The 13,956-nt window shown below is 46.7% G+C and overlaps 1 protein-coding gene across 1 annotated transcript in view; it reads left to right on the top strand.

Annotated features, from left to right (window-relative positions):
• caln1 (calneuron 1) overlaps window positions 1-13,956 on the top strand; it is a 400,700-nt gene that overhangs the window by 74,230 nt on the left and 312,514 nt on the right. Inside the window, exon 4 of the mRNA XM_041196489.1 lies at window positions 13,474-13,586. Within this exon, the coding sequence (XP_041052423.1) occupies window positions 13,474-13,586 (113 nt within the window). The remainder of the gene's footprint in view (window positions 1-13,473; window positions 13,587-13,956) is intronic.

The raw sequence follows: 13,956 nt of genomic DNA, 5'->3' as shown, positions 1-13,956 counted from the left end.
TCTGCAGGTAAAGGAGATGGCGGATCCTGTCGTATGGTTCCCCGAGCAGACTGTCAAAGTCATTTGGCAAAATGCCTCATCGCCAGAACTTTCCAACAAGCGCCAAGATGTGGCTTGGCTGATTGTGAGAAAGGCCCTCCCCATCAGATCTTTCCTAAACATCAGGAGTCTCACCCCCACCACGCATTGCCCTCAAGATGGCTGTGGTGAGGAAGAGACTGTTCTTCACCTTGTGGAATGTGCCTTTGCTTAGAAGGTCTGGAGAGAGATGCAGTGGTTTTTGTCGAGGCTTATCCCGTGCAGTTCAGTGACACAGGACTCTGAGCTCTATGGGCTGTTCCCAGACATACACTGAGACAAACATCAACTGCAACTGGAGGATCATCAATTCAGTGAGTTGGTCTGCCCAAAACTTGTTGGTCTTCCAGTGCAAAGAGTTGTCCCTGACCGAGTGTTGCAGACTGGCACATTCCAAGGTCCAGGACTATGTGCTGAGGGATATACTAAAGCTTGGGGCAGCTGCCGCAAAGGCGCAGTTGGGAAAGGTCGTGATCTAAGACCTTTCAGCCATAGTGCATTGAGGGGTTGGGAATTGGGAATTGTATAGACCCCTCGGGCTGTATGATTCACATTGAATGTATGCCGTGAATATTACATGTATCACAATTGTGTTGAAGCACCTCAGAGTACAACATGATCTGTGTGGACACTTAAATACCATTTCACTATCTGGCTGTCTGTTATGAGCATTTGGAAATGTCTGTAATGTTCCTTGATTGTATTGAAGTACCTCAGGGTGCGTCATGGTCTATGTGGAAAACTTGAACATTATTGCAATTTTTGTGATGGCCGTTTTGTAATGTTCTTTCAGATATTTTATGAATGAAGTATATTTTTGCAAAAAAAAGGGCTGTGTTCCTAATGTGGCCAGGCCAGTTGAGTGTCAACCTGCAAATCCTTTGACTACAAAACAATGGCAGGCGGCAAGAGTGGAAAGTGATATCTGGTCAGCCTTGTGAAAGAAAATAAGGACGGTGGGGCCTTTAACAGCATTATCCATAGCCCCTGACTAGACCATGCGTGTGAAAGTGCATGGTACTACTGCAACTTGGACTCCCAGAGTGAACTGTAACACACCGCCACCACATCTGTACGATTTATTAAAGAATCTTATGTCTGCATGCATTTGTACAAAATTATACTTTTTTGACAGTTTTGTGCCAACTTTATTTAAGCTGACACTTCAGTGCAGTACTGAAGGAATGTTGCATTGTTGGAGGTATTATCTTTTGGGTGAAACATTAAACCGAGACACTGATGATGCTACTTTCAAAAACAGTTCCTCTGACATGTCCTCCTTCTTCCTTAACTGAGGTTTTCCACCCACGGTTGTTGACAGGGCCCTCAACTGTGTCCGGCCCATCTCCTGCGTATCTGCCCTCACACCTTCTCCTCCCTCCCAGAAACATGATAGGGCCCCCCTTGTCCTCATTTATCACCCCACCAGCCTCCATATTCAAAGGATCATCCTCCGCCATTTCCGCCAACTCCAGCATGATGCCACTACCAAACACATCTCCCCTTCACCCCACCGGAGGCATTCCGTAGGGATCGTTCCCTCCGGGACACCCTGGTCCACTCCTCCATCACCCTCTACTCCTCAACCCCTACCTATGGCACCTCCCCATGCCCACACAAAAGATGCAACACCTGCCCCTTCACTTCCTCTCTCCTCACCGTCCAAGGGCCCAAACACTCCTTTCAAGTGAAGCAGCATTTCACTTGCATTTCCTCCAACTTAGTCTACTGCATTCGTTGCTCCCAATTCGGTCTCCTCTACATTGGAGAGACTAAACGTAAACTAGGCAACCGCTTTGCAGAATACCTGCGGTCTGTCCGCAAGAAAGACCCAAACCTCCCTGTCGCTTGCCATTTTAACACTCCACCCTGCTCTCTTGCCCACATATCTGTCCTTGGCTTGCTGCATTGTTCCAGTGAAGCCCAACGCAAACTAGAGGAATAGCACCTCATCTTCCGACTAGGCACTTTACAGCCTTCCGGACTGAATATTGAATTCAACAACTTTAGATCTTGAACTCCCTCCTCCATCCTCACCCCCTTTCCGTTTCTTCCCCCTTCCTTTTGTTTTTTCCAATAATTTATATAGATTTTTCTTTTCCCACCTATTTCCATTATTTTTAAATCTTGTATGCCCTGCTAGTCTTTCCACCCCACCCCCACTAGAGCTGTACCTTGACTGCCCTGCCATCCATTCTTAATTAGCACATTCGTTTAGGTAATATCACCACCTGCAACACTTCTTTGTTCCTTCGTCTGTGACATCTTTTGATTATCTGCTCCTATCACTGCTTGCTTGTCACTACAACCACACCACCACCCCACACCCCCTTCTCTCTCTCTCTCTCCTCCCCCCCCCCCACCTTAAACCAGCTTATATTTCACACCTCTTCTAATATTCACTCAGTTCTGCTGAAGGATCATGAGGACTCGAAACCTCAACTCTTTTCTTCTCCGCCGATGCTGCCAGACCTGCTGAGTTTTTCCAGGTGATTCTGTTTTTGTTATTAAACCGAGACTCTGTCCGGTCGGTCAGGTGGATGTAAAAGATTCCACAGCACTATTTTGAAGAAGAGCAGAGGTGTCCCAGGCAATATTTATCTCTATACCAACATCACTGATCTGATTATCTGGTCATTGGCACATAGCTGTTTGTGACGCAAGCTTGTATGAAAATTGGCTGTTGTGTTTCCGACATCACAACAGTTACTGTATTGAAAGTACTTCATTGGCCGTAAAACAATCTAGGACACACTGAGGTCATGAAACACACAATCTAAATGCTACATAAAGTATTCCTTTGAATTTCATTGCAAATGTCCAAGCTGATATGTATAATAGAAAAAGTGTCTGCAAATTTGTGATGCTGCAGTTACATTCTCCCACCAAGGATGGCATTGTCAGTACTGCAGTTTTGCATCTGCCAGATCCTCAACCTGTACTGCAGATAAACTCCTACACATCAACTAACTCTACTTCTCTGTTTTCAAATTGCTGTAAATTTTGCTATTCAACTCTTAAAAATATTAAATCAAAGAATTATCTACAATTGAAGGTAGAATGTATGATTTTTAAAATGGTGCTGAATTACATCTACATACCCAAATCTAAATATCCTTTGACCTCCAACCCTAGGTTCATTGAAAAATACACTTGGTTTTGACTCTCCTTTTGCAATGCCACTGTACATTGGCTAATGTGTGTACATACATATGTGTATCTTCATCTCTAGATAAGGGTTATTTGTGCTTTATTGATCAGCTTTTGATTAGTATATTTTTGGACAAAAATGTGTTTGTCATTTTGCCTTTTCCATTGTAGTCAATTATAACGTTGTCATTTATAGTGCTAAGACCAACAATTTAGAGGCACTTCAGATGCTGGTCATGAGAAGATCTTGTACATTGGTCTGTTGTGGTACTGTGCCTTCATGTACAGTAGCTGCGAAATAAAATGTGAAAACAAAAAAAAACTCTGGTTGGAAGCAGGCGTTTCCTCAGTAAAATACAATTGCCTTGTATACTTAATCACTTGTAATTGGTGATGGGTTACAGCTTGCACTAAGAACTGATTGCAATAAAAACCATGTTCAATAAATAAAAAGCATCTGGTTATGGTGAGGCTTTTGCAGTGTTCACTCTGTGCTGCTCACTTTGGGGCTTATTGTGATATATGGTCCCTATATAAAACAAAATTGCAAGGCCCTCAGAAAGGTAGACATGGATTGCCATCCATAATGCCAGAGAAGGAGAGTTCAGACCCTGATTCCAGAGTCCTTTGTTGGAGATGTCTAGGACTGCTGTGGTGTAAATTTTTATTCCATTGTATCACTTTTAAAGTAGAACTAATATTTTATTAACTTTAAAAACATTTTTAACCTATGTATTTGAGATTTTAGCAGGTGCGGTTTAGATAAATTGAGTTACAGACTTATTAGCAGTAATAGTGCTACCTCTTTAAGCCTTCCAAAGGGTATTGCAGGCAAATCGCATCAGTACTATCACACACTATGGGCAGAATTTTCCATTTTTGAAATGAAGTGCTGGGCCAGTTCCACTACGCGTTTCCTGCTAGGCGATGAGGCGGGAAATCACACCCGATTTCGCGCACGGAAGCTCGTTAATTATGCTTAGGCGAGTATCTCTCTGAATCACATGGAGGATTGGGAACTGATTTGTCTGCCCTGCTGTCACCTAATGGGGTCAAAGGTCCTGGTACCATATTTAAATGCCACCTGAACATAGATATTCACTCTCTCCAGCCCAGCTGTGTGCAGGAGATGTCTCCAGATGTCTGCATCAAAGAAGAAAGCTGCTCCAAAGTTTAGCAATGACTTCCTGGAGGCCCTCATCCACAGAGTCCACCAAAAGCTGGGTGTCCTCTACCCCAGAGGTGGTACCAGGAAGCCCACCAACCTCACCTCGCCAGCCTGGGAGGTGATTGCAAGGGAGGGCAGCGTGTGGGGCAATCGTCCAAGAGATGCCATACTGTGCAGGAAGAGGATGAATGATCTCACCTGCTCCACCAGGGTAAGTCAACCTCCAGCTCACTCCAATCTCACACTCTCATAATGGCATCATGCACTCAAAGGGTTGCACTGCTCAGGGATCTCCCACAATTTTTGCTGGGGACACATCAGCATTGATTATCTCACGGACACTTTACCATCACCATCTCATCTATCATGCTGCACAAGCTCCATCCTCAGCCCTGACTGGGAGAGCTCAGCACACACAGGAGGCATGCAGGCTTCCCAACCTCTCCTCCATCTCTTCTCATCACATTCCATCCATTTGGCTTCATGCAGGCCAAGCTTGCCCACAACAAGAGGGAGATCCCAAACTGGAGGAGGGAGGGCCAACATCCTGGAGCTGACCAAATTCAAGAAGGATGTTGCTGAGTTGGTGGGTGAGGACAGAGATCTCTCCTGCGGTGAAGGCGAGACTGGCCTCTTCCGGCCAGTATGATGAGCCCCCCATGAGTTAATCACATCCTGACATTATCGCTGAGTGACATACATGTATTCAGCCTGTTCATGAGCTAAATCTATCTGCTCTCTCTTACAGGCAGCAGCAGGCCCAGACAGACCAGCATAGGCAACATAAGCCCCAGCCCCCAGGCCATCTTAGTGGAGGAAGCTGAGGAACCACTGGAAGAAAACATGTTACTGCATTCACCTTCACCCTTCACCAGCTCAGGGCCATGCACCCTGGTGGGTCATGGATCTAGATTAGGCTCAGGGGCACATTCTGGGAACACCTCATGGACACATTCCCACAGCAGTTGGAGGCAGTGACAGCCCAGGTCCCTGGCTCTCGAAGGACGGCTGGAGATCAGGCACCCGTTGAGTCTGAGTCTGATGATGAGCCTCTGGAAATGGCCATATCACACATGCTGGAGGTGCAATGACAGGCGGTGGAAAATCAGGTAGAGGTTGCAAGAGACAGTCAACAGACTAGAGCAAAGGATGGGGGAGTCCATCCATGTTCTTTCCGATGTTTTGACTCCAACATATGAGTCTTGAGGTCTCCATGGGAATGGTGGGACCACCTTGGAGACCTTGGTCCATCGGATCCTGCAGGATTTGCGCTCGGACCTGCATTCCATTGCTATAGGCATTGGTGGGATCCATTAGTGGCTAGGGGAGGGGGGGGCGGTGGGGCACCTTGACCTTGCTCCAGGTGTCCCTTCTCCTCAGAGAGTTAGGCATGGGCCCTTGGGTACCTACAAGGAGGAAGTCCAGCAGCTGGAGACCTCGGGAACACCCACCGAGGTGATTTCGAGAGTGTCCAGCCGATTCCAATGCCCTCTGCCTCTGATCCCATCACTTCTAGCTGTACAGGCTGAGGAGGGTTCACCTGCCCCACAGCAGGACATCCAAAGCAGGCCTGGGCCCTCCAGCTCTCAACCCGCTAGAGGACACCCAACAAAGTCATCAAAGGCAACAGGGTTGCCTCCACCTCTGCTGTGGATTTTGTGAATGCACCCGGACATAGCTGTCATAGCTGACATAGCTGCAGGGTTAGAAATTAAGAAGCTTTGAAATCACTTCTGGGTCACAGGTGTTCAATCCCTGTAAATATGTTTGCTGTTCGTAAGGATGGGCTCGGCATTTGAAAGTGTTGTGCATATGCATCCATGTGTCCTCTTATTGTGAGGATGAGCCATCCTCCTATTCAGTGATCACCTCCTTTGTGAGCCTCACATTCATGTGATATGCAGCTGAGTCATAATAGTTACTCTACCCTTATGTTATGTCAGGGGGATGTGTCAAACTCTTTACTGGAAGTGTATGTAAAATGTGTTAGCAACCATACACCATGGAGTTAGGCGTCCTCACTCGCCTTGCAGAGGTAGCTGTAATTGTCTCTCCAAATGAGAAGGCTGCCTTGGTGCCAAAGCCCAGCAGCCATGATGATCTCTCCGACCATCCGTGCATCACAGTGCCCGCTATAAGTTTTTCATTAAGGTGGCAAAGACTGCAGCAAGTCATTTGATGCAGTGTCTGCGCTATTGTGGCAACTTACACTCCCCAGAGCACGCTGATGCAGGGTTCGCCACTGACCTTTCCAAAGATTAGGGCTGAATGAACCATGAGGCTTGAAAGTGCAAGTCTAAATGCTGAACTTTCTCTTGATGTCACTGGTTGTAAAGGCCTTTCAGTCCACTGGCATGGCACTAAGGGACGGAAGAAATGTGGCTGTGTCCCCTCACCTGTACCTTAATCCTCCTGGAATCGTGTGCCTATCACTGTGGCATAGGCACAGCTTCCACATCATGCTTCTTCGATGACATCCTCACGTGGAAGCAGACCCTCATCTCTCAATTCAGGTTCCTGCCCTTCCTGCTCTTCATTGTCCGATGAGCTCTCAGTCTCCCCCTTGTGCCCCTCTGGCAAGAGATCCCCCCTTTGAAGTGCCAGATTGTGAAGAATGCAACAGACAATGATGATGAGTGAGAGGCAATGCCACGCCCATCTGCACATGTCAAGAGATGTGGTGGATCATATCTGTCACATTGTATGGGAGGATCTAACGCCCCATGGTCTGGGAGGACATCCCCTATCAGTCTCCCTGAAGGTCACCACCGCGCTCAATTCCACCCTCTGTGGAAAGTACTGCAGAGCCCCACTTGAGCGGTCAAAACATCGAAAGCGCATCTTCAGGATGCCAATGGCCTGCTCAAAGATCGTGTTGCGATATGTGTCACGTTGTACCTTTCCTCCAAGTGACTGAAAGAATGTCACACTGATGTCATGAGCCATCGTTAGAGTGGGTACACCTTATCCCCAAGCAGCCATCCCTATATTCCCTGAGGCTCTTTGAATATGTGAGGCACCTGGGAGTGACTCAGGATGAATGAGTTATGGGAACTCCCAGGGTACCTGGCACAAACGTGCAAGCCATGTTTCTGAGATCACACACCAGTTGAATGTTGATGGAGTGGAACCCTTTCCTGTTAATGAACATCAGGGGCTGGTGCCATGGAATGCTCAAAGCCAAATGTGTGCAACTTGAGGTTTTCACTGATGATCTGTCAGATATGCAACAGTTGTGCTTCCTTCATGGTTGTCTTCATTTTCTATTCTCACGTTCCTCTCTGTTAAAGCTCAAATGGAGTGACTGTATTGTGAAGCCAATGACTCCTGCAGTCTCTCATTAAAGTCCAACAAAAAGCAATGGCTCCAATTGCACCTTACCAAAGAAGCCTTCCTCTATTCTCTCAACTTGAGCTCCATTTCAATGTTGAGACTCCAAGTAGTTTGAAGGCACCCTGTACTTTTATGAAGCCTGAGAAAGTTGCAAACCCCACAAACCTAGCAGCCTGACTGTGAGCTTCACATAATGCTGAGCCTTATTATTGAGGGCATCTGTCACCTCCCTGAGACATTTATGTGCTGAAGACTGTGAGATGCCGCATAGGTTCCCTGTGCTTCCCTGGAACGATCCGCAGGCAAAAAAATTGAGTGCAGTGGTGACCTTTAGGGCAACTGGTAGGGGATGTCCTCCCAGACCATGGGGCGTTAGATCCTCCCATACAATGTGACAGATATGATCCACCACATCTCTTGACATGTGCAGATAGGTGCGGCATTGTCTCTCACTCATTTCCAGGTGGGAACGTTTTTTTCGGTAGACCCTTGGTTGTGTGAGTCACCTCCGTGGGATGGGTCTAACTTTGGTGTCCCCTGAATGTTACTGGGTCTCCCCTGGACCACGGGTCAGAGGCAGGGTCTTCTCTCGAAGCTGGGGTAGGTGATGCTGGACCTTTCTCCTCCTCCTCAATTGGATCACTGTCATCAAGATGACAAGAATGAGCACAAGTTCCATTATTCAATCCTCCTTCTCCCTGGGGACTGATAGATGCAAAAGATTGATGAACACTGTGCAAAGACAGCAGACCTTCTACTCACCAACAGAAAGCCACTGTCATGTCCTAGAACTAGCTTTTTGCTGATACAGCCTTGCAGCTGAGGCACATAGTCACAGATCTAGGTGACCACAATGCCAACCCTGATACTTGACACCTCAGCCCCCAGAGGGTGGAAGAGGTTTAGACACATTCATGAAATGTGCCACCTTACCAAAGGCATTCGTGCAATCTATGACCTTGTATGTTGATCAACCTCAACTTGCACTTCAGCCATGACTGAATATCCTTTGGCCTGTCATCCATGCCAATTGGAGAAAGCAGACTCGAGGTTTTCACTGATGATCTGTCAGATATGCAACAGTTGTGCTTCCTTCATGGTTGCCTTCATTTTCTATTCTCACGTTCCTCTCTGTTAATGCTCAAATGGAGTGACTGTATTGTGAAGCCATTGACTCCTGCAGTCTCTTGTTAAAGTCCAACAAAAAGCAATGGCTCCAATTGCACCTTGTCAAAGAAGCCTTCCTCTATTCTCTCAACTTGAGCTCCATTTCAATGTTGAGATTCCAAACAGTTTGAAGGTACCCCCTAAAGCATCCCTGAGTGCAGCCCTAGGCTCCTCCCACACTGCATCAGACCTCTCCCATGCAGATTATTTTCCAGTTTCAATTTCAAACTGCTACAGCTTTGTGATTGCAAGGTGGTGGTGATGTGCTTTTATTCTGAGACCAGCTCCAACCCTGCCCCTTGAGTGTTCGGGTCCATCCAATTTACCTGGAGCGTGTGGAGCTCCCTCCAGTTATTCTGCAGCCCCCCCCCCCCACCAGTAATCCTGGATCCCATTGTAATTGTGGTCGACATTCCAACCCTCCCACCTGAACCCATCGCTGTTGATCTCCCCTTGCCCACTATAGACCTCACCCCTCCCAATCTCGAGGCTGTGTGCATTGACACATACAGAGGAGAACCCTCCCCCTACCAAGAGAGTTTGGAATACCCCCTTCTGTATGACATATCCCCCCGTTACAGGCTGCAGATACCTCCCCTAACCCTGACCATCCCATCTGCAGCCCCGCATCAAGTCAGATAAGACAATGGCCAGTGACAGTAAGACCACGACCATGCCCTGCACACCAAGCTGCACACAGACCTTGCCCCTCCCTGGAATGGGACTATGACATGTATGCCATGCGTAGCCCTGTGGCATGGCCCGCAAAGCCCAGGACTGCTTTTAATCTCTTACCTGACCTCTTGGCCCCAGATCAGGGACTATGACTGTCTTTCAGTGACCACTCCCATTTCTTCTTTGCTGATGACAACACAGTCTCCCTCCCCCACCCCCTCCATGAGTCTCTGTGCAATCCATCCCTCATGAGGAAGCTTTTCCCCTCCCCCATCTCCATGAGTCTCTGTGCAACCCATCCTTCTCATGCCACACTAACACACCCCCCCTCATATTCCAGAGTATGGGCTGAATTTTTTGCGTGTCGGGCGAGCGGGCCCGACCCAATCTCCGGCAGGCGGGGAGCCGATCCCCGATGGAGAAGTGGGCCCCGCTGCCATTTTAAGTTGGCGGGCCAATTAAGGCCCGCCCAACATGATGTCTGGTGGGAAGAGCTATGCGCTCCCTGTGCGGGTGGGGGGGGATGCCCCAAAAGCGAGAGTGCGTTCTTTCACTCATGTGCATGAAAGAGCGCACATCTCCCTGAGGCTAAGTGCTGCCTCAGGGAAATCGCTGAAATGTTTTCAAACTTTAAAAATAGAAAAATAAAAAAACATTAACATGTCCCCCTCATGTGACCATGTCACATGAGATGGGGCATGTTAATAAATTGCACAAAAACTTTAATAAACTTTTTAAAAACCGACATGAAACCTCATCCCGCCGGTGGATGAGGTTTCATGTTTTTTCAGAAGCCCGCTGGGGCTCCTGGCCTGCTCACAAACATTAAGGTAGGACGGGCAGGTCCTTTAATTGTTTTAATTACCCTGTCAATGGCCTCAGTTGACCATTCACAAGTTAGCGGGCGGACAGCTGATCACGCTGTGCCCCCACATTCCTGAAGACTTAAATGGGGCAGGATGATGTCGGGGATTCTCCCTGGCGTCATCCTGTTTCAATTTTGCATCGGTGAGTGGGCCCCTCCCCCTTCTCACCAATGGAAAAATTCAGCCCTATGTGTGCACCCCCCCCCCATTCATAGTGTTTGATTCCCATCCACCCCCTTCTGTGTTTGTGTTCTAGTCTTCCATGTCGGGCTCCAGCTTCCCCATCCTCAGTCTCCCCTCTGCCTGCCATCGTCTCCCTGCACCTCCACCCCTCCAACCCTATCATTGCCCATTGTCATCTGTGTCTCTTTCCTCCTCCCCTCACACCCCCCCCCACCCCGCCAACCCCCGCCGCCCTTCAACCCCACCATTGCCCAGTGTTACCCGTGTCTCCATCTTCCTTCTCCTGGTCGCAGTGCTAGTCTCTGTCCTGTGTGCAGCCCTGCCTGAGCCCCATGGAAAACACCCTCTCGGAGAACAGAGGAAGCCAGTGAGCAGAACAACCCTACACCCCACCAGTGTAGTGTCTCTCTGGCATTGGTGAGAACCTGAAGCGGCGCTGCTGCAGGTAGGCTTTCAATGTTGCGCTCACCTCAAAGTCACGAGTGAAGTGTGGGTGGACAGCTGCATGCCACTTATATTTCCAACCATGATTCAGACCAGTCAAATTTCCCGCTGGCATAGCACTAGACTGGGAGGGGCTCCGTGATTCCAATGAGTAGCGTTTTTAATGAGCAGTCATGACATGTAATGCATGCAAATTGAGTTCCCGCCATGGATCAATGGGATACCTGACCTGCCAACAGCCTGCCATGAAAGTAGTGAGGGGAAAATTTCAAACTGTTTTCCCGCCAGTGGGAATCTGATTTTGGCCTCTCTCCAAGTTTTCTGCTCTCACCCGTCACAAAACCCGCCATAGACTGGAGGGCAAAATTCTGCCCTTTAAGCGTAGAGACTGTATCTGTAATAGAATGAACCTTATTCTAAAGCTACTTACAGCTTGAAGAGCTATCAGGCAGAAAGTGGTAAGCAGTAATGCATAGCACTAATGTTCTTTTAAAATTAACTTTATCGCTAGCTTGTACTAAAAGATATATAAGAGAGAGTTCTTTAAATTCAGAATTTAATAACTTCAGAGCAAAAGAAATCAAAATGGAAAAGCTGGCAGGAGAAATAATCATATTGAAAAATATGCAATGGGAAATATATAATTGAATGTCTCATTAAACCAATATTTGCAGCAAGCTGCTGATAGTTCCAGCAAGCATCACGTCAAAGGAATATTTTCTTCTTTCGGAGAAGGGTAGGTGTTGCCAATATAATTTTTGTGGATTATCCGATGTTTGCGGGTGAAGTGAGGAACCTTTGAGCTGAGAAGGAAAACTGAAGAGCTCCTGACGAATTTTTAATCATGGAACAATGGCAGGTATTGTTTAACATGATATGTGAGGTTGTAAACTTTAAACATTTGAATGGCATTTGGGAATAAAACGTAAACAGAAAAGCACTGAAGTGGGGAGGGGTTAAGAGGGTTAAAGGAATAAAGGGGTTCAGCAGACTAGTGGCATAAATGCTGGCCTGTAGTGCAAAAATCAATCTAAGTAAGCTGATGGGATGCTGGACATGATTACAGGAGGTAGGGGATATAAAATCAAACTTTCACAGGGTGTTGCTCAGACCTCATTTTCAATGTTAGGGTAGATTTGAAATGTGAGAATCCGTAAATTACAGCTTTTTGGCTGCCCATTCATCATAAAGGATACAAAACAGAGTGGGGCATTGACGTCTATTCCTGAACTCCTGATGTTAACTTGCATAACAAGGAGGGGGTGAGTGCATTGGCCTCTGTTGCCTGAAGCTAATGAAGGGAAAATCAGGCAGGTCTCCTGTTTCAAAGCCACCAGGAGCTTGCTTGAATAATTGCCCATGCTCTGACAAAGCTCTAGAGGGCTGCTGGCATTCATAACTGCACTGTGACATGTGTTTGCAGTTACACCACTTGGCAGCCAGCTTCAGAGTGGCCAGGATTGGGTAGGGAAGGACTAGGGGAAAACAACAAGATAAATAGAAGGGTTAAAGGCTGATAGAGATAAAAACAAAAAAACTGCGGATGCTGGAAATCCAAAACAAAAACAGAATTACCTGGAAAAACTCAGCAGGTCTGGCAGCATCGGCGGAGAAGAAAAGTGTTGACGTTTCGAGTCCTCATGACCCTTCGACAGAACTTGAGTTCGAGTACGAGAAAGAGTTGAAATATAAGCTGGTTTGGGCGGGGGGTGGGGGGCCCACCCCCTTAAACCAGCTTATATTTCAACCCTTTCTTGTGCTCGAACTCAAGTTCTGTCGAAGGGTCATGAGGACTCGAAACATCAACACTTTTCTTCTCCGCCGATGCTGCCAGACCTGCTGAGTTTTTCCAGGTAATTCTGTTTTTGTAAAGGCTGATAGAGTTTGCTGAACCTGTTCGTAGAAGATATAGATAAACCATGACAAATGTGCACACAAACCTTGGAATGTGCTGGTGCAGTGTGCTGGAGATCCTGTGAATTGTGCCATAGAATGGAAATATAATAAAGCTTCTAATTGTGAACCCTTTGTATTCCACCGTCTTAGGTTATGTGTTCTCCCCTCCTGATGCTGTAGCATTTCACTGTTGAGTCCAACACTTGCATCCACTCATCCTTCTGTTTGGTGATATTACCCACAGCTAGATTGTTGATAATTCATTGGATGAGCACTACCAGCAACAAACTGGTCGGCAAGATAGATACATTTTTTCTGAATATTTCTTCACTTATTTGCTGCCTCTTCCTAATTACAATGTCCCTTCTGCTGAAAGGAGAGCTGAGTGAGTTGATGAGTATTATGGAGAAATTCTCACTAAAGGGCACTATCTTAATTTCACTGACCTAAAAAGAAAAACTTCAAAACTGGAGTTTTAGCAAGCATGATTATTGAGTTTTTTGTGTGTTGCAGGTGACGGACAAGTGGACTTTGATGAGTTTATGACAATACTAGGCCCTAAACTGTTGTCATCTGAAGTACGGGAAGGTTTTCATGGTAGCACAGTTGACTCCATATTTTGGCAGGTAAGGTATTTATTTCATTAGATACTTTGTGATAGTAGGCAGTACCATCCACATATTAAAGTCTTGTGCAGTGCCACGTAAGCAATAAGGCCTGTTTGATACTTTAATGTAGATGATGTGCGATCACAGTGCTTATCAGATGAGTGTTTTGATTTCAGTTGCTGAGTGCAGTAATGGTTGATTTACACCACATGAGGTACAGTTGTAAATTTGCATTAAAAAGTCTGCTGTTTTGTAAAAATGTATGCATGTTCTTTGGGATATCGCAATGACTCCAGTGACATGGCAACAGCTTTCCTGTGTCAACATAAATAGATCAATTCATTTATGGTACCACAGGAGTTAGTATATATCATTAAGCTGTTAATTG

The sequence above is a fragment of the Carcharodon carcharias genome, chromosome 10 (genome assembly GCF_017639515.1).
Source record: "Carcharodon carcharias isolate sCarCar2 chromosome 10, sCarCar2.pri, whole genome shotgun sequence".
NCBI classification, from domain to species: Eukaryota; Metazoa; Chordata; class Chondrichthyes; order Lamniformes; family Lamnidae; genus Carcharodon; species Carcharodon carcharias.
The sequence above is the reverse complement of the archived record's forward strand: the minus strand, read 5'-3'. Positions and strand labels throughout refer to the sequence as shown.